At 47.6% G+C, this 22925-nt stretch overlaps 8 protein-coding genes across 8 annotated transcripts; 4 read left to right on the plus strand and 4 right to left on the minus strand.

Moving 5' to 3' along the window:
* Positions 1-62: 62 nt before the first annotated feature.
* I303_104643 (uncharacterized protein) lies at positions 63-1402 on the minus strand (the record flags this gene model as incomplete). The annotated part of the gene is made up of 5 exons (XM_018407680.1): positions 63-148; positions 213-446; positions 533-787; positions 901-1120; positions 1208-1402. 5 exons carry the CDS (start codon positions 1400-1402, stop codon positions 63-65), a joined length of 990 nt encoding a protein of 329 aa, XP_018262891.1.
* An 832-nt stretch (positions 1403-2234) lies between these two features.
* I303_104644 (uncharacterized protein) lies at positions 2235-4262 on the plus strand (the record flags this gene model as incomplete). Its single annotated transcript, XM_018407679.2, has 8 exons — positions 2235-2473; positions 2540-2608; positions 2677-2709; positions 2805-2979; positions 3045-3289; positions 3401-3709; positions 3772-3818; positions 3919-4262. The coding sequence occupies 8 exons, from the start codon at positions 2235-2237 to the stop codon at positions 4260-4262; spliced, it is 1461 nt and encodes a 486-aa protein (XP_018262890.2).
* Positions 4263-4421: 159 nt separating this feature from the next.
* Positions 4422-6909, minus strand: I303_104645 (uncharacterized protein; the record flags this gene model as incomplete). Its single annotated transcript, XM_065968998.1, has 10 exons — positions 4422-4614; positions 4752-4848; positions 4998-5094; positions 5166-5240; positions 5365-5448; positions 5573-5618; positions 5736-5865; positions 6028-6191; positions 6389-6428; positions 6735-6909. 10 exons carry the CDS (start codon positions 6907-6909, stop codon positions 4422-4424), a joined length of 1101 nt encoding a protein of 366 aa, XP_065825070.1.
* Positions 6910-9898: 2989 nt separating this feature from the next.
* Positions 9899-12681, plus strand: I303_104646 (uncharacterized protein; the record flags this gene model as incomplete). Its single annotated transcript, XM_018407677.1, has 4 exons — positions 9899-10825; positions 10893-11980; positions 12065-12269; positions 12349-12681. The coding sequence occupies 4 exons, from the start codon at positions 9899-9901 to the stop codon at positions 12679-12681; spliced, it is 2553 nt and encodes an 850-aa protein (XP_018262888.1).
* Positions 12682-13606: 925 nt separating this feature from the next.
* On the plus strand, positions 13607-14155 carry I303_104647 (uncharacterized protein; the record flags this gene model as incomplete). The annotated part of the gene is made up of 1 exon (XM_018407676.1): positions 13607-14155. The coding sequence occupies one exon, from the start codon at positions 13607-13609 to the stop codon at positions 14153-14155; it is 549 nt and encodes a 182-aa protein (XP_018262887.1).
* A 174-nt stretch (positions 14156-14329) lies between these two features.
* Positions 14330-17819, minus strand: I303_104648 (uncharacterized protein; the record flags this gene model as incomplete). Its single annotated transcript, XM_018407675.1, has 18 exons — positions 14330-14419; positions 14524-14674; positions 14737-14754; positions 14831-14886; positions 14976-14995; positions 15096-15152; positions 15257-15356; positions 15473-15548; positions 15645-15877; positions 16014-16193; positions 16352-16507; positions 16587-16677; positions 16795-16871; positions 17001-17078; positions 17156-17226; positions 17349-17480; positions 17604-17658; positions 17778-17819. 18 exons carry the CDS (start codon positions 17817-17819, stop codon positions 14330-14332), a joined length of 1683 nt encoding a protein of 560 aa, XP_018262886.1.
* A 767-nt stretch (positions 17820-18586) lies between these two features.
* Positions 18587-20869, minus strand: I303_104649 (heat shock protein sks2; the record flags this gene model as incomplete). The annotated part of the gene is made up of 7 exons (XM_018407674.1): positions 18587-18848; positions 18911-20047; positions 20105-20274; positions 20347-20450; positions 20524-20589; positions 20683-20748; positions 20830-20869. The coding sequence occupies 7 exons, from the start codon at positions 20867-20869 to the stop codon at positions 18587-18589; spliced, it is 1845 nt and encodes a 614-aa protein (XP_018262885.1).
* Positions 20870-21350: 481 nt separating this feature from the next.
* I303_104650 (uncharacterized protein) lies at positions 21351-22859 on the plus strand (the record flags this gene model as incomplete). The annotated part of the gene is made up of 6 exons (XM_018407673.2): positions 21351-21400; positions 21461-21482; positions 21548-21585; positions 21645-21755; positions 21837-22026; positions 22155-22859. The coding sequence occupies 6 exons, from the start codon at positions 21351-21353 to the stop codon at positions 22857-22859; spliced, it is 1116 nt and encodes a 371-aa protein (XP_018262884.2).
* Positions 22860-22925: the final 66 nt, after the last annotated feature.

Genomic DNA, 22925 nt, shown 5'->3' on the forward strand with positions numbered 1-22925 from the left:
TAGATAGACCGAAGCTGGAAGAAGGCATCGGCCAGCAAAGCGAAGTGATATATCCGAGCTGACTAGGTGGATAGACCAAGCTGCTTCATCAGATCCAGGTTGGACGCCATGTTGTTCTTGCGTTCTTGTTCGTACTCGCTTAAGGGACCTACGGTCGCATGAGCCATCAGACATTCTCACTTCTCGAGCATGACAAGGCGGACAGGACTCACCAGCTTCGACCGGTTTCGCCTTTTTAGTGTTGGTGTAACCCATTTCCTCGTTCCACTGCTTGAGAAATATTTTACCATTCTCTCCGAAGTTCTTAACGATTTGTTCATACCACATCCATACTTCTTTTATGGTTTTCCGATCCTTCCACCTCACTCGATATTTGGGCTGCCTGTTTTGCGAATTAGTTTTTCGCTTAAGGTCCGCTCTTTCCACAACGGATAGTATGCTCTTGTCTGACGAGTCGTTATCAATAAACTGCGAGTCAGCCCGGGATCTATAACTTGGTCCATTGGGGCATTCCGGGACTCAAACAACTCACCTTTCCTGACCTGTCCAAGGCGAGATCTCGCCGAGCGCTGCAGCGACGAGTCTACCTGTTCGTAATTGGCATGATTCGCAATGACCTGATCCACGTACTCCTTCTCCAAGCCACCTATCCGCCTCATCTGTAACGCGGTCTGCCATTCGGTGATACATATCGGTGAGGGGGCAATGCTTGAGGTCGAATAGCAGTAGCGGACAAGGTATTTGGTCGGAAATGTAAAGCTAGATTCGACAATCGTTACAGGGTGGGCTATTCGGGAGCAGCAAGATCTTGTCAACAGCTGTCCACTTCTGATAATAAGACTAGCTCACGCCGTCCTGATATACATTTCTGGACATCTGGCGACTAGTAGGGGGACTCACGTTTCGAATCGAAATCTCTGATCAACATCCCTGCACTACCGATGAAATTACTCGTATATTCCCATGTGTCGTCCTGCGGTCCATATCCTTCCCATCTCACCAAGTACTGATACTCTAGACTTCCGTTGGGTGACACGGATTGTTCGAACGATCTGGCCAATATGTGAGAGACCACGAAGATGGATGATTCGGATCGATAATCTGGGTCTCGTTTCCGCTTCTGCAAGCAGAATGAGAAGTCAGTGACCAGCCCTTGGTCTCGTTAAGCTGACGAGAGCCCCAAAAAATGTAATATCGTCGGACGTACTATTCTGGAAGTCCTTCTAGGCGTACTGGCATTCGATTCGATCCCACTGAGATCTGTCAAGGAGGATAAAGAGGGGATGGAAGACTGTAAGCTTATCGACTGGGATGGAGAGTGCGATCTCAGGAGAGTACGTGATGCCGACGAAGCTGAGGCTGAAGCAGACGAAGAAGATTCAGCTTCCATCTTGATAGACATGTTGAATCGATTTTGCTGGCAAACAGGTCAAGAACAATCGCTCGACTTCGTTCAGCATTCAGAGCGAGGAAGGAAGGACGCCTTGAATGCAGCTTGTTGGGTCGGTGATGTCAATTGACAGAGAGATTGCTGATGAGCTTCAACAGCGTCGTGGAAGCATGAACATCGGAGCTGGCTCAGCATTGAACAAGCGAAGTCGAAATTACAGAAATATAGCTGACGTCCGGGTGATCTGTGTGCCTGAGTCGCGCTTGGGTCACCTTGTGACCGGCAGGCCACATGGCTTGAGCCCTCCGATCTCGGCTCCGTATCGGACACTTGAGCCATCCTTCCTTTGTGTTTTAGTCGTGTGACAGGAGAAGAACAAAGGAAGAAGCGCTGATCCTCCCGTTATCTTGCGAATTAGGTTATTGGGAATTTGAAATTACATCATCAATCAATCAATAATCTTACTTATGTAGACGATAAGCGAATGAATACAGTGGAAAGGGAGATAAGGAATAGGAGGGTGTTGATGGAGCTAAAGGAATACCTTGGAAGCCCCGTGCTCACGTAGTGGGATATACTCACAATGATCTGCATCAACAAATGACTCTTTACCTACAACAAAGAAAGGCACTCTTAATTCCACTCAAAGCTTCGAATAGTACCTTCCACCATCAAAGACAGGCCAAGAGGTGATTGAGGGTGAAAGGTATATAAACCACAACATCCTTATCTCTCTTGTCTTTCTCATACATCTCAACCACCTTAAAACACCAGAACAAATACGCGTCACCTATCCATCATCAACCAGAAAATATTCACCACCTAGCTTTTCGTCCATAGTTCAATGGACCTCACCTTTGTGTCTTTCCATCAAATTAACATAACAAAGAGCTTGTTGATAGCGCTATGTTGCTTTCTGACATATCACTTATTACTCATCATCACTCAACGATGGACCAAAATCAAAGTAACTTGTCCGGACAGACCCGCTCGACTTCGAAATGGAGAAGATGTAATGTCTTTGGTGGATCGATGTTGTCAGAGTTTGAAGGAGGGGTTCAAGTCTAGTTGGTGGTTGCCGAAGTGAGTTACTCTTCAGGTCCTTTGTATGCAGTGAGAGTAAAAGAGCTCATAAACCATTCCGTGTAGCGGTCACGCACAGACCATTTATTCTGCCATGGCGGATTTCTCGAAAGATGATCAGATTACTTACCAACGGTGGGCTGCTTTTCGAGATGATTGAGCTGGTGTAGTATAGCTGATCAGCTCAAGTCTTTGGTACTTAGACAGCTCCTGAGGGTTCCAGATGGTGGCACAATGTGAGTAGATTGACCCTCTCAATCCGATACCATCTCAAGAGCGTCAAGAGCGTTTGGCTTATGCTGCTCCCATGCTGGTGTTATGTATTGAGCAGTGGTCTCGACATATACCCTCCGCTTTCCGTCAATCTACCAAGCAATGCTCCCGTGATCCTTATTAATCACGGTCTCACGGGCGGTAGCCACGAGAGCTATGTACGCAATATGGTCGTCTGGCTGACTAAGCCGGTGTCAGAAGGCGGCTTGGGAGGAAGAGCGGCTGTCGTCAATGTCAGTCTTTCCTCAAATTTCTCGACGGATGGAAGCAGAGGAGCTGACGTGGAGCCCTGAGATAGTTTCGAGGCTGCGCATCGACTCCGCTTACTTCTCCTCACCTATACTCGACAGGCTCGACAATCGACCTGCATACTTCCGTGCTGTATCTCTCGACGCTTTTCCCGTTCGCACCGATGTTCGGGGTCGGCTTCAGTTTGGGTGCAGCCGTGATGACCAGATATCTGGGTGAACAGGGTGATCGATGCAGATTGAGAGCTGGTGTGGTTCTTTGTTGCCCGCTGGATATGCGAGTAGTCACGTACGGGTAAGTCCTGCTCATTCCTCGGACTATACTCTAATCGTCATCATCGGGGAAAAAAGGGTAGCGTCTCAAGCAAGAGAAAGAGAACGACGCGAGCTGATGAAATGACGGTAGCCTTGATTCCCCACATCCTTTGACTCGAATATACTCCCTGTCCATGGCAGACAAGATTCTTCGTTCAATCTCACCACATCTGATACCCTCTTCGCCACTTTCGCACCCCACATCTCACTTACATATCCACCTACCGGAGATCATGTCCCTGACCAAGTCCGTATGGCGGAGAGCCACTCTGAAAGCTAGCAAGATGTTGGAACTGGTAGCTTGTACCGTTGGGGGTGGGAGCGATTTGTTCCCTTTTGATACCCTTGATGGGTTCTTGAGCTGGAGCTGTCCCGGTAATTGGATTGGAGCTATTAAGAGGTAAGGGACCTCTGGTTACACTCTCGTAGATGGTATGATCACACTGACACTGCCGTCCATAGGCCTACTCTGGCAATCTCCGCATTGGATGATCCGATCGTATCGAGTGGTAAGTGCAGTATTCCGGTATATGTGACCGCTCTCTTACTCGATCAGATCTAGCGGAAAGGACATCAATCATGGTCGGACTGACAATGGGATTTGCATAGCTTGTCTGCCGTACAAAGCCATTCGCCGAAGCACGCATTGTGTCCTCGCTACAGTCTCTCAAGGCGGGCACTTAGGATGGTTCGAAGGGCCCCCATTCGGTAAAGACAAACATAAACGATGGCACGTGAAACCGACTATAGAGTTCTTCCAAGGTATCCTGGATTTACCTTGCAATATGTCCTCACCCACCAAAGACACAGGAAGACGAGTTGGAGACTGGACATGGGTAGGAGATGTAGGATGGATGGTCCTGGATGAAATGGACGAGAAGGGATGGAGCGGTAACGAAGAAGGTGAGAACAATGAGAGACAAAGAGAAGGGCAAGCCATCGTTCCTGTTTGACACAGAGCACCAAGGTCGGATGAAAGTAAGGGATCTCATGAAGGAGTATCGTGGAAGAATACATATATATCGCGCTCATTTTAACGAATCTACGAAATATACGAATTCATCCATGAAGAATGAATAAGGTGACATGCGCGTCAAGGGTAAGATGGTGATCTATCTACGAGGATCGACTAAAGTGATTTCGCTTGAATTGTTACTGCCATTGAACGATCTCTTATATTCGCCGCTTGGGAAGGACGTGGACATGCTAGATCGCTTTCGCTGGTCTTTCTCTTGAGAATGCTTGTTCCCATTTTCGCGATGATGGGATAAAGCCGAATGGAACGAGATGATCGAGTTCCGATACCTGATTCAATCATCCGTGAGAGCGTAAGTCAGTGATGGGTGTTCAGATCTGCAACGAGCCTTTACTGGTTGACATGTCCCATTTTGGGATGGGTAAGAGGAACTATGGTTGAGGGAGATTAGATTTGTGTGACTTACCCTGTTTGTTCTTTATAATATTCCTCTAACATGATCCGCCTCCTTCGTTGTGCTCTTCGATGCATGAGAAGTAAAAGCGACAGAACGCTTATCATGCCTGACAATTGAGAAAGCAAGCATACAGCGCATTGCCGAGAAAGCGAGTCAGCCATCACATCTTCTCGTCAAACTTCACGTCTCTGTGACTGTATCCGGATCCAATTGGATAGGATTGTATTGATTGTACTGATTGACTGAATGACCGACCTATAAAGATTGAGACCCCCGTCAAAGCGTATACCCATTTACCTATCTTGACGGCGCTTTCAGGCGGGATAACGCATAAACCTCTCTCGCAGTTGTACTACCCACCTGATTCAGCTAGCCGTATCTGTGGCAGTGGGCTTGAGAAGGGTATACAATTATTTGACTTACAGATTGACATTCTCTATCTGTCGAACAGCCTTGTCCTATTTTCAGAAGGGGTAAACAGGTATTTGAACTCGTATCCTGTCAAGTCAAGCAATCTCTGTGTCAGTTACTCGACAGTCCACGATCGTAATGTCAGGCTTGAAGCAAGACAAAGGTCAAGAATGACCTGCAAGAGGAGGAGAAAGGCGTGAAGTCTACTCACGCAATACCCTTGTCCTTGAATACAATTATCGCGGATGACCGTATTGGTGAAACTCATACCGGAGTGGTCGTAGCCCATATAGGTCTGCGGAATCATTGATGACCATCAGGCAAGAATCTCTCAGCTAGGACAATGCAGCTTTGAAGAGCACGCGCAGAGGCTTTGAGGTGATAAAGAACATGATACTGTAGTGATGACTTTGGCTTACAGTATTTTCGATAAGGCAATTCTGACCCAAAGTGATATTTGACCACCTACAAGAATCCCGCAATGTCAATGTCAATGTCGACTCTATCTCCATCTTCATATCATTCATCGTCTCAATCCATCCGACTTATGATCAAGTCCTAATCCTCCAAGCTGCGACTCACATGCATCTCCCAAGTAAACAGATCGAGCCATTCCCAGTTCCACCCTCATCACCAGCGACGTCCCCTTCTGGAGCATCATTTGGATTCGGAACCACCAAGACCATACCTTCTGGCGGGGGTGCGCATTCGTCTATAGAAACGTATGAATTGTATCCAGTCAGCGTTGAATCGGAATTCGAAGTGGGATTCGGGTTGGAATTGGAGTTGGAGTTGGAGTTGTATCGGAAAAACTGTTGTGTTTCATAATCACAGGAAAGTCATAAAGCAGAAGAAAGGGACGAAGATAACCCACCATCTCGATTCAGTTGACATTCTCCGCCGACGTCCACTAAGGGCAAACAGCCACTCGAGTCGTCCGGGCAAAATTGACCTGCGGGACATAAGGGTGGGATCGCCGGGGGTTCATTTGTATTGCTGTTGGATATGAGTAAGGGGGAGAGGAGGTATTCGTCTCGTCTGCGTTGTATGATGCGAATTTTGCATCAGACGGAGGGTTGGGAAGTCGATGAAGTACTAGTAAGTCAGCCTTTGATCTCTTCTGCATTTTGCATTTGGTTCTGGAACGATCGAGTTAGGACAAGGAGAGAACCAGGGTCATCCTGCAAATCACGTAGATGGAAGATTGGAAAATGGAGTGGATGGACTACACTCACCGGCATTGTCTGGGTAAACAAGTACCATTGATCGAGCAATCTTCATCGTTGAATGAATCGCAGATCGCAGGCCCCACGAATGAAAAAGCAAGTGAGTGATGGTCAGCACCGTCAGCATCATCATCATCATCATCAGCAGCAGCAACAGCAGCAGCACAAACGCAAGGCGGAAATGCAATGGGTCTACGGTACCTGAAGTCACATAGCATCGCACAGGAATGAACAGGATGAATAAATGAACAGGATGAACAGGATGAACAGGATGAACAGGATGAACAGGATGAACAGGATGAATAGGATGAACAGGATGAACAGGATGAACAGTATAATCCGGACTTGAACTTACAGCCAAAAGAGTCGCAATCAGTCACAAAAGCTTTCGTATTCACATCCAAGTGGTTGTTCGCCACGTCGCATGCTCCGTATAATGCACTTCGAGCTAGGGCGAGGGGAAATAAGTGAATCGCGATGCCAATGCCAACGCCAACGCTGACCAGTGACGAGGATGACTTGATGAGCATTTCAATCTCAAGTTTCTTTCTACTCGAGTACCGTATTTTCGATCGACTGGCTGTGTCTTAGTTGTTTGTCTGAAATGATCAATCGTGGAAAATCGTCAATTGACCAGTAGGCGTTCGCATCAGTACATTGCATGTCATGTTGTGTACTAAGCACCGACACCGAACGCAAACGCAACCTCAGTGAATCCCATTGACCGTGCTTGATCCCTCGAGATGAGTCTTGAACACTGTGGATGGGAATCTTTATGTAGACAGGTGGCTTGAGCGCCTTGACCCAGTCAGTCGGAATGCGAATTTCAAAGGTTTGGTCGGCGGTGTCACATTTGTTGAAACTGAAACACTCAGAAGTCTGGTATCGTACATCAGACTGCCACCACCTCTGAACCATTTGTGAGTGGATAATCAATGTCTCTTGATGTAGTTATAAATAGATCATGGAGGATTCTCACAAGTATACCTAACACCCCATTCCATATCAAGCACGTTCTCACTATTTGCATGTGTTGATCTAAATGCTAAACCGCGGTCAGAATACGTAAAGACCGACTGGGGACTTGGGTTGGATCTACATGAATACATGATACCCGAGCTAAAGTTTGTGAGTGGTTACGTCTATATGGCCGAAGGATATGCAGCACGCGCTTCATATGCAGACTTCACAAATTATCCACTCCATGCGCTGCACAAGCTATGCCATGACACATATGCCGTTCTACAAGCTGATCTACTTGTCAAATTCTCTACGTAGATGCCGTGTTCGTAAAGTCTTACCTTCCGCCTGTGTTCCTGTACTTCTGGACCGCCTGTACGGTTTTCTCAATGGTGAGCTGTAGCGCTACAGCCTCCACCGCTTTTCCGCAGTAATTCACGCTTTCTTTACGTTAGATTCCAGCAATTGCCTTGTCCTTTTACCCTTTACCACAGACTCCCTCCAGACCTTCAAAGCACCGAACCCTGCTTCGTGCCTGTTTGAAAGGCCTCAATTAACGTTATGTCCATCTCATGTCATCATGCTGTCAGGTGGATGACCCAGATGACCAGATAACCAACATTTTGTAAGTTCCGGTCGATTTTGAGCCGGTCTTATCCAAATCGCAATGCCGAGATTTCTTCCTTATGAATGGGTTTCGCAGTAAACTTTTGCATCTCGTCTTGTGCCCAATGCAAGCATGAACACTAAGGGTAAAAAGATGGAAACAAGCGGGGAGATATTCAAATAAACAACTCCCTAGACTAGTAGAGATGCCGATATCTCTCTGCATAGCGACGATCACATACGGAATGACAAAACACGAGACGAGGGACGAACGTTCCAGACCGGACTTTTCGGACTATATTTGCACTACCTGTATAGCTTGGCCGTCCCGTTACAAGTACGGATACTAGTAGGCTGATGATTGCCTTTTTAGTTACAGTAAAGATTTGCTCGCTTGTTTAGCGACTGACAGAGACGGTAGTGCGTATTCACCTGGGTAGAAATAGAAATAGAAACAGAAAAGCTCGAAAAGGTGATCACCTTAAAAAAGGTTATTTTCAAACGCCTGTAGCCTAAGCCTGTGAGACTGGAAATGGAATTGGGAAAACACATGACATACCGCAGAATTCCTCATTTCCCTGAGAAAGTAAACACTGCTAGTGGACTAGCAGCTGCTCATGTGGTCTGCCATACGAAAGATTGATAGTGGTGGCGATATTATACGGTCAGACTTCTGTTGTACGGGTGTACAGAAAGTGCATAGCATGGTGGACTATACTTGCCATTGAGTTTTGTGCAGAGCATCTTGACCAGAATAATTATTGTCCGTCGATCAATCAGTCAATCAGCCTTCTATAATATTGCCTTTGCGGAAAGGAACGTGGGAATCATTGTCGTTGTCACTCAAACACAGGTCGCAGCAGTCAGTCACTCAGTCACTTTGCCGGTCGGAGCCGAAAAGCAAGTACCTCACAGAGAACATAATCAATCGACCTCTACCTCGTCAATACTATCATACATAACACCTGACGATCCATTGTTGAAGGACCTATGCTCTGAGACATTAGTGTAGAGACAGGACGGAATCGAAAGTCGAAGTCGGTTTCCGAAAGATAAAGAGGACTTTTGTTTGATCGGTAAAACCAAATCATGTCAACTTCGATAACTCCCCAGAAGAGGACCATCGAATCTACGCAAATCCAAGATGTTGACTTGGCCTCAAACAATGGCGTTATGAATATAAACATCAGTAAGAACGGAAAGCATATTGATCATGATCATAATCGTAAGGAATCAAGGATAAGGAGTGTGAGTGCTTGTTCTTATGCTTGTCCTTCTCTGCATCCCTTGGCCCGGTCGAGTCTGGACTCGCCTTGTTGTTCTCGCTCTGTTGTGTTGTTCGGAGATGGTGATTCCAAGACAGGGGTAAAGGAGGGTGAAAGCAGTAATATGTGTATTGTGCGCATCGCTCGGACCTCATATCATCACCCAGGTACCTTTGCAACACGACCAAAGCACCTCCAAACGTCTCACGTACCTCTCTGACACCTGACACCTTGGGCTGTAACGTGCCGATCTTCCTTATTGTGTTGTGTATGACGGATGATCCGCCGGTCACGGTGCCCATTACCAAACGGGTTCCTCGCCTCATTCCAATCATATCAATACACACACACACCCTCCTGGCTTGAGAACCATTGATTCTCTTTAATTATCGTTGTTGTGTCTCTTTAGTCTAACAATAACACCAAAACACGCCTTTGATCTACCTTCCCTAACATTACTCTACATCAACTTGCTTTCCCTTCGTCATTGACATCATATCTGCTCGTTTCTTGCCACCTTATTCGCTCCCTTCAATCGTATCTTAGCCTGAATCTGCGCAGGTTGAAAAGCAGAAATGGAATAAGAGCTGACTATTTTGCTTCCTCACAATCCTTTCATCACCTTAATCTCCCCTCCGACTCCTGCTTGGCTTCCATCCCAACGAAAAAAACGACCACCTTTATCATCATGGAACTCGGAAACAATCCCTTCGTTTGGCACGAACAGGTGCAATCGGCATCGCCTTCGAAACATACTCAACCTCGTCGGGCAGCTACGAGCAATTCTACCGTACCGAAATCCCCTTCTACTTCATCGTCCAACCCCTTCTATCTGTCATCCTCTACTCCAGGAGCGACTTCCGCCTCGTCCTCCGCGACTCCTGCAAGTGCAACATCGCAGCACCCATTGGCCCAACCACCCATAACCGCTCAGGTGTCTGCATCAGACACTTCCTCTCCTGCGCCATTACCCTTCCTGTCGCTCGCGCCTCCTCAAGTCAATTTTTTGCGCGGTGGATTGGCTCGTCGGAGATCCTCCTACCCTCCAGCCACTACGCCTGGCAGTGGGAGTGCTGGCAACCTCTTCCCCTGGGTAATGGGAGGTACGCCCGGAGCGAATGGATTCGATTGGGGTTCAGCATTAGATTCTTTTCCTGGGTTCAACTTGGAGATCGCTGGAGACGGGGCGCCATTAGGTATCGGTTCGGGTCTGACACCTGGCTCTTTGGCTTGGGATACCTTGTTGAATTTCGGACAAACAGACGTCAAGCCTTCTCCGAGCAAGATTGCTTCAGCGAATTTGGTGACCGTCGAACCGATAGCCTCATCACCTAATAAGAAGTCGGCTATTTTACCAGCTCCGAGAGCCAAATCCGACCCTCTTTCGGATAACAATTCCGCTCAACCAGAATACGCCCCTTTCACTCCTCAGCAACACGGATCGCATCCACTTGCGCTACCGCCAGCCAACATGATCCCTTCGCGAGTCATACAGCTAGGTACCGATTTAGCTTGGAGAACGGCTTTAGCTAGTGTGGTGGAAGTGGATGGCGTGGGTCAAGTGACCGTCGCAAAGGTCCTGCAAGAAGTATGGAGACGAGGCGGAGGAGTGCTTGTGGGTCATCACCAGCACCATACTTGACAGAAGGCTCGCTTAGCTGATCTTTCTTGTCCGCTGATAGGTCACAAGCCAATGTCTCTGGCCCAGCATCGTGATCGCTCTGTCTCTACCCAATGAACCTGGACCAGGCGTTCGTGTGCCCAATCCTTCCGCCCAGTCAGCCATGGCTCTGCAACAGCTCTACAATCTTAGTATCAGGCATTGGGAACCAGCAATATTCACAGGTTTACTCGGTTCCTACGCCTCGCCGTCCCCCGATCCTGCTTCTGCTGAGCAACCGCCTGCCAGTGCGTTCACTGAGCATTACGGGCCTTCGACACCGCTGAGAGAACCTGATGTGTCACAATGGATGAATCTGACTCCAAGTGGGTGGAACACAAACGCTCTTTTCGGTAACGACAACGACAGTAATAGCAAGCCAGGATCTAGGAACGTCTCGAATGGCGCATTCCCTTTCCCTCTGAATGCTGATCTTGGCAATGAAGCGCTTTCGGCAAGGCGAACTTCGTTGGCTAAAACCGAGAACGGGGAGGAGTCCAACAACCACATGAAGAGCATAGACGAGATTCTCGCGTCAATGGAGGAGGGCAACGAGGAGCATGAGAGAGCTATCGTTGCTGCCAATTTAGCGAATATCGATCAATTACAAGCAGAATTAGACCAGACCAAAATACCTGCAACTAGGCAAAACTCCATGTACCAATTCCCTACTCCCGAGACTGACTCTTCGCACTCGCCGCCGGGAAGCGTCAGGAGGACTAGTAAAGTCAACAGCAACAACAATCAAAACGCTCTTTCGCCCGTATCAATGACTTCTCCCTTCGTGACTGCCAATTCCAATACATCTAGCTTGGCAGGTATAACTTCCGGAACCTCTCCTACACCGATCCAACCGATACCACATACACAACAACAAACCCACCACATTACTGCGAAGCCTGCTTCCCTGAAAACCCGTCCTTCACAGCTTCCTATGCCGCCGGTCGAGTTCATACCTCCGCCACCTATGTGCATGTTCTTTAATCCCTCTTTCGAAAATTTGACGGACGGGAAAACGGGTATCTGGCGGGGCGACTTAGAAGTAAGAGGCAGAGGAGGCGGTAAATTCCCGATATTAGTGATCGGAGAGAAGGATACTGAGCACTTATGGTGAGTTGGTACACATACGTATTGCACTTTGATCGGTTTCCTTATCATACTGATTGTTGACATCTTCACACATCCGCTCTACAGGCAATCGCATCTTTGGCCGAAGACTCTCACCTATCCCTTGAACCAGCATCCCGTTGAAAGCTGTACCTCAACGATGATACCTGTTTCACATCTTGCTCGAGAGGGACTTGTCCCGATCACAATGGGCATGGTCCTGTGCAACGAGACTCCCGAGAGATTAGCTCCATACGTCAACATGGTACAGGGTTTACATGCTGAGGGAGTTGTGCGTGTCAATCAAGCTCTGTTTGACAACGCCTAATTCCGGTCAAATGCTGATTATTCTTCTTTTGGTATGACTTTAGGGATTCCACTTACCATGCGAAACGAGATTACCTATCGTTTTCCTTCCTTCGAAATTCCACTCCACAGACCCCTTACTCAGATTGGGAATAGCATTTATGGGTAAAACAGGCTACTCGCATCCGAATGCACCATTACCTTCTTCAACGCATTCAAGAGGCAGGATAACCAGTCATTCTAGTACCGACAACGCACCCAAAAAGAAAAAGCGAAGACAGAGTGCGCCAGCTTCGGCCGGACACGCTGAGGTGAGAGGAAGGAAGAAGAGGGACAGTGGTGGAATTGTCGTTCTTGGGCAAACTAGCGTGGGCAAAATAGATGAAGAAGGAGAGTGAACGGTCCCGTGGTCCCTTCCAGATGGAGAGGGAAAGGGGATTAGAGATATTAACGAAATTTACGACTTTAACGAACAGGCATCTGGATTGGCTCGGTCTGGTCTGGCTTAAAAGACAAGGCAAAAACATGGCTTTGTTCAAATTTGCGACCGGCACACACATACACGCATTAACGACTGATCGACATACACGGACTTTCATTATTTTTTCTCCCTTTTATTGATACCCAAATTGTATTTATACTTCTATCAGATCCCGCGTCATTGATTTCTGTTTCCTGTTGCTACAAGATTTTTAACATACACGATTTGAAAATTTTGGGCTTTTTGGTTGAGTTCCCTTTAGTTTAGTTCAGTTTGACTTGTGACCGAGGGTTTTCTTCATATATACGAGAAGAAGAAAAAGGGTAGAAGGGAAATAAGAACAAGTATAGTTATACTCGATACTCGATACTCGATGCTTGATACTTGACATCTGATAGTTCGTTCATATACATGATGCATGAACAATGAACTTGGTAATTTCTCAAAAAGGCGAGAACTTTGTTTTACAGCAAAATCAAGGCGCTTCTGGTTACATATCGACTGAATCGTTGTTGGGAATAATGACTGATCCGATGCAACGGATGTACAGTCCGACCCATGCATGATGACGAAATTGGAATTGATGTGCAGTACGAGTAGAAGACTAATTCCGTTATATCCGTGGCTTCTTCCGAATGACCGAATGGATTTGGAGAATGGCATGAACGGGTCCGTTCTCGTACAGTATACAAAGTGGGAACTATCACCAGCTCGAAGCTCTGATTGTAGATATACTAATACCTTCTGTCAAGACGAAGATTGAAAAGATTCCAAAATCCTCCATAGGCATAGGCAAAACAAAGCAAAACAAAATAGAATTATCTCTTACATCATCTCACACAATGCCTTCTCCCGCGCCATTCCGTCGAGTCCTCACCGCCCACTCGTCCTCTGACGTCGACGGCACGGACGTATACATCCACGACGACGCCATCGTCCCCTATACCATCCTGGACGGCAACGCGCACGTCAGACCCTTGTTCTCGCACATGGGTATACCAACTACCAACGCGCACTCAATCACTACTGCGGAGATCGAGGACGCCGCGGGGAAAGTGACCGATGTGACTTTGCCCGGGGGTACGAATTGTCAAGTGACGGATATTGGGCCTGGGTATAGGACCCCGATGCATCGATCAAGTTCGGTGGATTATAATATCTTCATCAGTGGTTCCGCGACACTCATCACCCCCGACGGAGAAGGAGGGAAAGAGAAGAGGACGACAGTAAAAGCTGGAGATATAGTCATTCAACGTGGGACGTTACATGCCTGGGAAACGGATCAAGGCCAAGGAGCGCGATGGTATACTGTCATTGTTAGTGCGTTACCTGTTAGAGTCGGGGATAAGTCGGATGGAAAGGAGTTGTTGGATGTTTCGCAGCTGGATTAGATCTGAGAAGGAATCTTGGTCTGATGATGTAGTATGCACTAAGATTCGCGATAAATAGAAATATAAACGAGGCATACACTTTGCATTTTGTTCATACAGATCTCGTAAAACTTAATTACACTTGTCTGGCCACACAGGGTGTCGGACTACAGTACTCATAGTGCTACAGCGCCCCTAGAAATGCTCCTTGAAGAATTTGACATTGACCGATTTGGTGGGTACCGCAAAAGCTTCTTTGCGGATCGTTCTAGCCAAAGAGCTTGGCTATGTGTTTAGATTTCAGAGGCCAGTCAGCATTTGTCCGATGAACCGTTGTAGAGTGAGAATATGATACGTTTTGAGGGAAGAAAATATGGAATCAGACTCACCCCGCAGAAGTACACACCCATACGAGTTTTCAACGTCGCTTCCCTTCCAGGTAAATACGAGCCACTTTCGATACTCGAGATCAAGCTAGTGAAGATCTGACGGTAATTCGGCCTCCCGAATAACGTTCGAGATTGCAGTAATGTCAATGGACTGGTGAATGACACAATCAGCAAATTTGCAATCTTTGACGTAAAGAAGCAAACGCCACTAACTCATATTCTGCTCCCACACTGACCGACCAAGACCCATTATTCACTTAGCTCCCTCATGATCTTGAAGAGGGTGAGTTGGAAAGAGTCCACTCACTCGTTGATAGTGATATTCTGTACAGCGTCGGAGTCCAGCTTCTGAGTGAGATATACCTGTCAAATCTTTCGTTTAGCTATTGCTCACCGTATGCATTGCTTTGCAGATAGGAAGAGCATCGAAACAAGGGATGCGGAGGACTCACGGAGATCCGCAAAAAGTCGGCTGAGAAGAGCAACGTGAAACGATGTTAGCACAGCGCCACACTCACAATGCGCGATTTTGCGATACTGTGCCGTGAATCAAGGGGGATATGTTTACTTACGATCGCTTTGAGATGCTTCGAGTTCTTCTAACAGCGTTTGGAACCATCCGAAAGTACCTATCATCCTTGCAGATCAGCGCTTTCCTGTCATTACTGTTTATCTGGTAGGAACTGGCGGATAGACTACTATTTCAGTAACTTCTTGGCTTGACTTGACTTACCCGTATCTCGGCAGCTCCAGATGAATTCGACCCTTCTCAATGCGCCCAATTGACCGGATCTTTGAGCGTACCATATATGTTTGAGTATCGAGGCAAATGGCTAAAAAGTCGAGACCCGTTCATCAGACTCAGAGTCCTCCTACTTCTCCCTACCGTGTCCCCACAACTTGCGTTGACCATGTTGATCGATCGAAGTTAGACGGAAGATAGGCTTACAGTCACTCCGATACCAGCACCGATCAGAACAGCCACTTCAGAGTTGAACACATCCTCGGCAGGAGCACCGAATGGTCTGACCCCACCTCATGCTGTTAGCATATGTCACGAAGTCACCTAGCAGATATCTGTTCTGGAGGAACTCAAAGCGAGAGTATAAATGAGAGCCCACCCATCAATCCTCAATACTGGCATACCTTTACCGATACTATTCGGATTGATCTCTATATAATCTCTCCTTCTTCCCCGATCGCCACTTCCCTTAGCATCCGGATCGACGTCGAATTTCTCGCCAATAACACCTTGCGTAGCTCCCAGACGATCGCCAACGGCTTGAGTGAAGTCGCCCACTTGTCGGACGTGCACGGAGATATACGGATCTTCAGGCGCAGAGGAGATTGTGAACTGAGATTTTCAATTTCAAAATCAACATTTCGTCCTGCTGCATCAAGTCCTGGGGGTTGTAGACATGAGAGCGGGAAGTATGGAGATTGTCAAGAGGACCCTTGGAGGGAAAGCAGGGATGGTTGGGCCGACTCACAGGATGCCATTGGAAATTGGAGACTTCAGGGATATTCAAGAACAGCCATTGACCCGCTTTATACTTGAAAGACGGTTTCAAGAATCGGATCTCCATGACGTTCGAAGGGTGTAGAAGGACTTTCTGGATATCTGTCTTGCGTCTTGCTCTGATCTCCCGATATACTCGTTCGCCAAAGTACTGCGACCAAGCACAAATCAGTGTGGGCGGATGTGAGTCAGATTCCTTCTTTCGTCGAAAAGTGGCAGTACAGTATTATAGCTATGAAATTACGCTGGCCGAGGGGAATTGTATTCGATGATGTGCTACTGTTGCTATATGTAGCATGTATGACTCACCAATATACCTGCCCAGATGGTATATCTCCAACTCATATATCCCAGACAGTGTTCGGTCGAGTAAAAGGGAAATGTGGGTATGTAATCTGGATCGACGGAGTCACGGACGAAACACCCTGTAGCGTGGGTGTATAAGCCGATCATGAAGAAGAATGCCTGTGTTGTGCACGGTGGCACATCAGCCTTGTCCGATGCTGACATAGGTACGAGCTGGGGGAGTGGGAAGATGACTCACCAGATGATGTGTGTACCAAAATACTTCGAAGCATTGTTTCCTGATCAACGAGTGCGCCGTAGTGTACATCAAAAACATGATGAGCAGCATGCTAATAACAGTATGTCAAGTGCATTAGCTGAATGTTCACGATCATTGCCGCTCGTCTGGGCCAGTCCCAAATGTATCATCCAGGATGGACGCGAAACAGTGGAGTTGTGGCACTCACACATGCCCGGTGAAACCGCCAGGTTGGGTATAATGGATCTCCCATGCAGTCTGTTTACGAACCTGAGTTCTCTCGACCTGCGTCAATATTGCCAATGAAACATCGTCAGCCGATGCAATCTGAGATAGCACCCTGCCCGTCTGTGCTGGACGAGGCGAAGGTCGAGCGAATGATGCTCGGGTCATATCGGTAGAACAGTTGCTCACATTGATGAAATTGACATAATGGGCTGTAGTATGCACCATCGTCCAAAATACCATCTGATATGCCACTTGACGATGGAACTGGGCGGTGTCGTCAGCAACCGTCCAGTTCTTCCCGTCTTTTTGCGAGTCTGACTGAGAAAGCGAAATTGGCTTACCCAGATATTCTCGTCGGCTGGGAATAGCCACATCAATCTCGGTCTGATCCTCTTCAATAGATTTCTGAGCACTATGACGCCACCCCAATTCATCAGTCCGCATTCCGCTCGACTCTGCTCTTCCTTTGGGCGTGCATTGGCGAGGTATTTCCATCTGGATCCTGGGAACAGTGTGTGATAATCTCTCACTCACTAGGCACCAAGATCAGACCACCGTCAAAAGCCAAGACCAATCCGGCACCTCTCGAGATCCATACTGAGAACTTCAGGCCATTTAACGCGGCAAGTTTCGCATTTGTCTGTTGGGAATACCAACCGTATCCGACTGTTTCACGACATGTGCAGGATTGTCAGCACCGGTTACTTCTGACTGACACAGGTCTGACCCCATCAAAGGGAGTATCTGGCTAAAGAAACCCATCTACGTGTACTGTGCGAAATCACTCACATATGAAAAAATGAGTGCCGTACCAGATCACATTCCAAATCAACCTTCTTCCGCTCTGCATACAAAATCCGAGTGAGCAAGAGTTTGATCAGCTTTCCTTCGTTCCGTTCTGCTTCGGCCCAGACCGTATACCAAACGAGAAGATGGAAGGTTTTGGTTCGGCTTATAACGCACTAGTTCTTCCTTTAATTTCTCGATCAATCCTTCACTTTTCATTGCGCTACTAAGATCTTTCTGCGATAACCAGTATCACTGTATGCTGACGATTAAGCGAGATAGTAGTTGAGGTCGGCGAAGTATAGTAGTAAGACGCCAGCGTCCCGTCGAAAACAGTCTTAACAAAGAGCGATGCGAAGTGTGTGGATCAGCTCGAGTACCCAGTACTCAAACTCGAAGGCAACATGACGAGGACCATCAGCTGCGCATTCGTGTGATATATGTTATATATGTTATATATGCGCATGTATCCTGGCTCAAGCAGCAGCGAATAGACATAGCCAGACGGCGAGCGACGGTCTCCCAGAGATACATACTTGCGCTATGTATTTTTTTGATATATCCGGGTCACGGTTCATTTCCGTCTCATATATGGTCACCTTGACGACCGCCCTCATAATACTGTATCAACCCGATAAGAGTGGCAACGGTTTACCTGAAACTTCCTGTGCCAATTAATCAGTATTGCACTTGTGTTGCCTGATCAATCCCTGTGCGAAGTATCATGCACCACACACCGATATCTCGAAGCACTGTGATGTAGAAGCTGGAAATGTATTTCATCTCGGCGCATTTGTATTTTATTCTGTTTTGTCCCGCGAGCTGTACAAAATGAATTAAAGCCAGGTGGAGGGAGATGAAGATGTCTTTCGAAATGCAATGAACCCATGCAGATTGGAAGAGATATATATGTGTGCGATATATGGGAAAGAACTGTAAAACTACAAACACAAACAAAGATCCGGTGTAGTGTAGTTGTAAATCGCTTATCGAGCGGAAGCCATGGCTTTTTGCATAGCTCTCTTGACACCCAATTGAGCCTTCTTGAGTTGATCAGCGGTGGCATCTTCTTGTTCGAGGACTTCGAGAGCCTTGGCGATCTCAGACTCGACGGCACCTCGTGCTCCTCTCTTGATCTTAGCGGCGAGTTCAGGAGCGGAGATGGATTGTTCACAGGTGTGGAGGTAAGCTTCGAGGTCAGATTTGGCTTCGTGTCGAGCGGAGAAGTCTTTGTCGGCGTTCTTGAATCTGCAAAAAGAATGACAAGTCAGTCTTACGATCTTTTGAAGACGATAGCACGTTGCACTCACTGCTCAGCATCCTTGATCATAGCTTGGATCTCCTCGGAAGAGAGTCGACCGACAGAGTTCTGGATGGTGATTTGAGCTTTTCGGCCGGAAGCTCTGTCTTGGGCAGAGACCTTCAACAGACCGTTGGCATCGACCTCGAAGGTACAGACCAACTCGGCTTGACCTCTTGGCATGGGGGGAATACCGGAGAGCTCGAATTCACCGAGAAGTCTGTTGTCCTTACATTGGGTTCTTTCACCTTCGTAGACAGGGAACATGACGGTGGTTTGGTTATCCTCGACGGTGGTGAAGACTCGGGATTTGTTGGAGGGGATAGGGGTGTTTCGGGGAAGAACGACACCGAAGATGTCACCTTGCATAGCAACACCCAAAGAGAGAGGAGCAACATCGAGCAACAAAAGGTCGGCGGTCTTGTCGGAGGTTTGACCGGTAAGGACGGCGGCTTGGACGGCAGCACCGTAGGCAACAGCCTCATCGGGGTTGATGGACTTGTTGAGTTGTCGGCCATCGAAGAGGTCAGAGACGAGAGATTGGATTTTGGGGATTCGAGTAGATCCACCGACGAGGACAATGTCGTCAACCTTGGCGGCAGGGATCTTAGAGTCCTTGAGGACCTTCTCAACAGGCTCGATGGTAGACTTGAAGGCAGCAGCGTTGATTTCCTCGAATCTAGCTCGGGTGATGTTGGCGGAGAAGTCTTCACCTTGGAAGAGAGAGTCAACTTCAACGGTGGTTTGGGTGACGGAAGAAAGGGTTCGCTTGGCTCTTTCACAGGCGGATCTCAATCTTCGGAGAGCTCGGGCATCATCGGAGATATCGAGCTTGGTCTTTCTCTTGAACTCGGCCTTGAAGTGCTCAAGCAGGGTGTTGTCGAAATCTTCACCACCCAAGTGGGTGTCACCAGCGGTGGCCTTTACGGAGAAGACCTTACCGGTGATGGAGAGAAGGGAGACATCGAAAGTACCACCTCCCAAATCGAAGATGAGGACGTTTCGCTCTTCCTTGGTCTTCTCGTCAAGACCGTAGGCGATGGCGGCAGCGGTGGGTTCGTTGATGATTCGGAGGACTTCGAGACCGGCGATGGTTCCGGCATCTTTGGTGGCGAGACGTTGAGAATCGTTGAAGTAGGCAGGAACGCTGTGAATATCGTCAGACGGGTGATCTAACAAAGAGAGGGAATGCAATTGAACTCACGTAACAACGGCCTTCTTGACGGTCTTACCGAGCTTGGCTTCAGCGATCTCCTTCATCTTGGTGAGAACCATAGCGGAGATTTCTTGAGGGGAGAAGGTCTTTCTCTCGTTGAGGTAGTCAACTTCAACGAAAGGAGATCCGTCCTTGTCAATGACGGCGAAAGGCCAGTGCTACAATGGTGGAAAAAGACTGTCAGTTCCCATAATTAATGCCTTGCTTCCAGACTTATTAGTTGTATTCACCTTCATGTCCTTCTTGACGTCAGAGTCATCGAAACGTCGACCAATCAATCGCTTGGCGTCGAAGACGGTGTTTTGGGGGTTCATGGCAGATTGGTTCTTGGCGGCTGAAGAAAGAGAGCAATGGTGTCCGTCAATTATCAATCATACAAAGGGACGCAAACGATATCGTTAACTCACCATCACCGATCAATCGTTCACCTTCGGTGAAAGCAACGTATGATGGGGTGGTTCTGTTACCTTGATCTATTGACATCAAGAAGCAGAGTCAGCACTCGTCTATTGAAGTATCCCCGGACATTTGCCTGATGCAAAATTTTCCTCAAGTCTAGAACTAACCGTTGGCAATGATCTCAACTCGGTCGTTGGCCCAGACACCAACACACGAGTAGGTGGTACCAAGATCTACAGTACAAGCAGTTCGATCAGCGTGATTCCGTGAAAGCCTTTCCTGTCCTGAAGGTATGTCACTCTCAGCTGACTTACCGATACCGATGGCACCCTCGAAAACGTCTTCAGCGGACATATTGACTATTTTTGTTTTTTTGATTTGGCTATAGAGAAACTTTACTTGGTGAGCTCGGACTCTGATGAGGAGTTATGTGTATGGAAGATGATAGCTCACCTGTTAGGTTTTAGCCTTTTAGATATGGAGAAAAGAGAGGAGGACGGTTGGAGGTTGATAAATTGAAGTTATTCAGGTAAGTGAGTGTGAGTGGATGGTACGGTGAAGGTCAACGTCGAAAATGAAAAAATGTTGAAAACCTAAGGGATTCTCCGTTCAACCAAAGTTTCCCCGTCGGCATTTCAAGCATGTGGCATTTGGAGCCCATTCATTGCGGCGGATTCCGCCCTCGTATCTTGACCGTCACGTGGCGATTCCGTCAATACTCGAATAGCCGGAGTGTCAGTTAAGAGCTTTAAGGACGATTGTTTGCAACTCCAGAAAACTTCATACTGATGGTATATTGATCAACTGCGGCTGCCTTTCCGCAAAGTGTAGCAATATGGCTGTGCCGGGTGACGAGATAGATCAGGACCTATCTCATATCCACTGGTAAGCTCTTGGTTTGTCGTCCGAGCAAGTCAGTAAGCTGATATCATCTATCTGTCTTAGGTCATGGCCCGAAGCAATAGCAGTGAGGGCTCACTCGCTCACATGGGTGTTGCATTGCAAGCAGCCGACTGACTCTGCTATCATCAGGCCAATCCAGCAAGGTCTCTGGCCAATGCTGACCTAGCGTGAGCTCCTTTTGGCGAAATTCCCATGCATAGCAGTTGACACATCACTTTTCCCGCAGGATGGATTATTTCGCCTATTCGCCTTTCTGGGACACCAAGTCCAATAACAGCGTTTTGCGGACTCAAAGAAGGGTCGAGAATCCTACATATGGTCATGCCGAAGAGAAGATGTGCGTTGTGCTCAACTTATCTCTGATTCAAGCAAAATGCAGCCGAAGTTCGAAGCTGATTTATAACGCATCATCCCTTAGAGAGCTAAATGCATTCAAGTCGGGATTCGAATACATAATATCCCACGCTCAACCTCCGGATTTATTCGTCATTCAGAAAAGGGAGGTCGAACCTTCCGGGAGAAGAGATAGAGTCACTGGGTGCTGGTTCGTCCTTCACGAGAAGATATATCAGTCTCCAACGATATACGATGTCGTGTCAGCTCGTTTGGTGAGTGTGATGGACTCAACTCTTCTGCCATGCCATATGCATATTTTCGAAACAGCAAGATCTAAGAGATGCCCAAGTGGCTGATTATGCGCACTCCTTTATGTCGTTGCTATCACCGTCACTGTCAGCGGAATGCTTCTTATCTAATATCGAAAACCCTAAATACCTTATCGGAATCCCACCCATCTTCGAATCCACGTACGACCACTGTCTGGCGCTCCCTCCCTCCCGAAGCCGAAGCCGAAGCTGAGGCAGAGGCAGATACAAATACAAATGGAGAAGCAGAGGTGGCAAACGGCGCCGAAGTAGTACCAGAAGATATCGAGAAACCCCACCAGAAACAGACGTTCGATTGGAACCTATATCATTCCCTACAAACCACTCGATCATCCCTCGACTCGCTCGACAGACTTTCAAAAACCAAGACGAGCCAGGTCAACCCGATGGAAGAGCTCAAGAATATCGAAGCCCAAATATCGAGTCAAATCGGTGTATTCAGCAACCCCTCCAATACCAACAATCAACATCAAAATCAAAGTCAACCTCAGGGCAGAGCGGGCTCAGGCTCAGGCTCGATCACGACGAGAAGTGTGAGAGGAATGACACCTATGAGTATCAATCTAGCTGGACTCGCATCGGGGATGTCCCCTTCTTCAGCTGGTTTAGGCCAAACTCCCAACTTAGGTGGATTAGGCGTGGGCGTGCCGTCTCCCAGAATATCAGGATTAGGAGGGATAGGAGGGGGGTTGTCACCTGCTGCATTCAGTGCTCGTGCAGTATCGATTGCTGGTAATTCCCCTGCGCCCTTATCTGCGAGCTATACTCAACCATGAGACGATACCGGACATGAAAGCCTAAGCCTGAAAGCCAGTCAATCAGAGAACTAGACAACATAATTG

The sequence above is a fragment of the Kwoniella dejecticola genome, chromosome 5, assembly GCF_000512565.2.
Source record: "Kwoniella dejecticola CBS 10117 chromosome 5, complete sequence".
Lineage (NCBI taxonomy): Eukaryota > Fungi > Basidiomycota > Tremellomycetes > Tremellales > Cryptococcaceae > Kwoniella > Kwoniella dejecticola.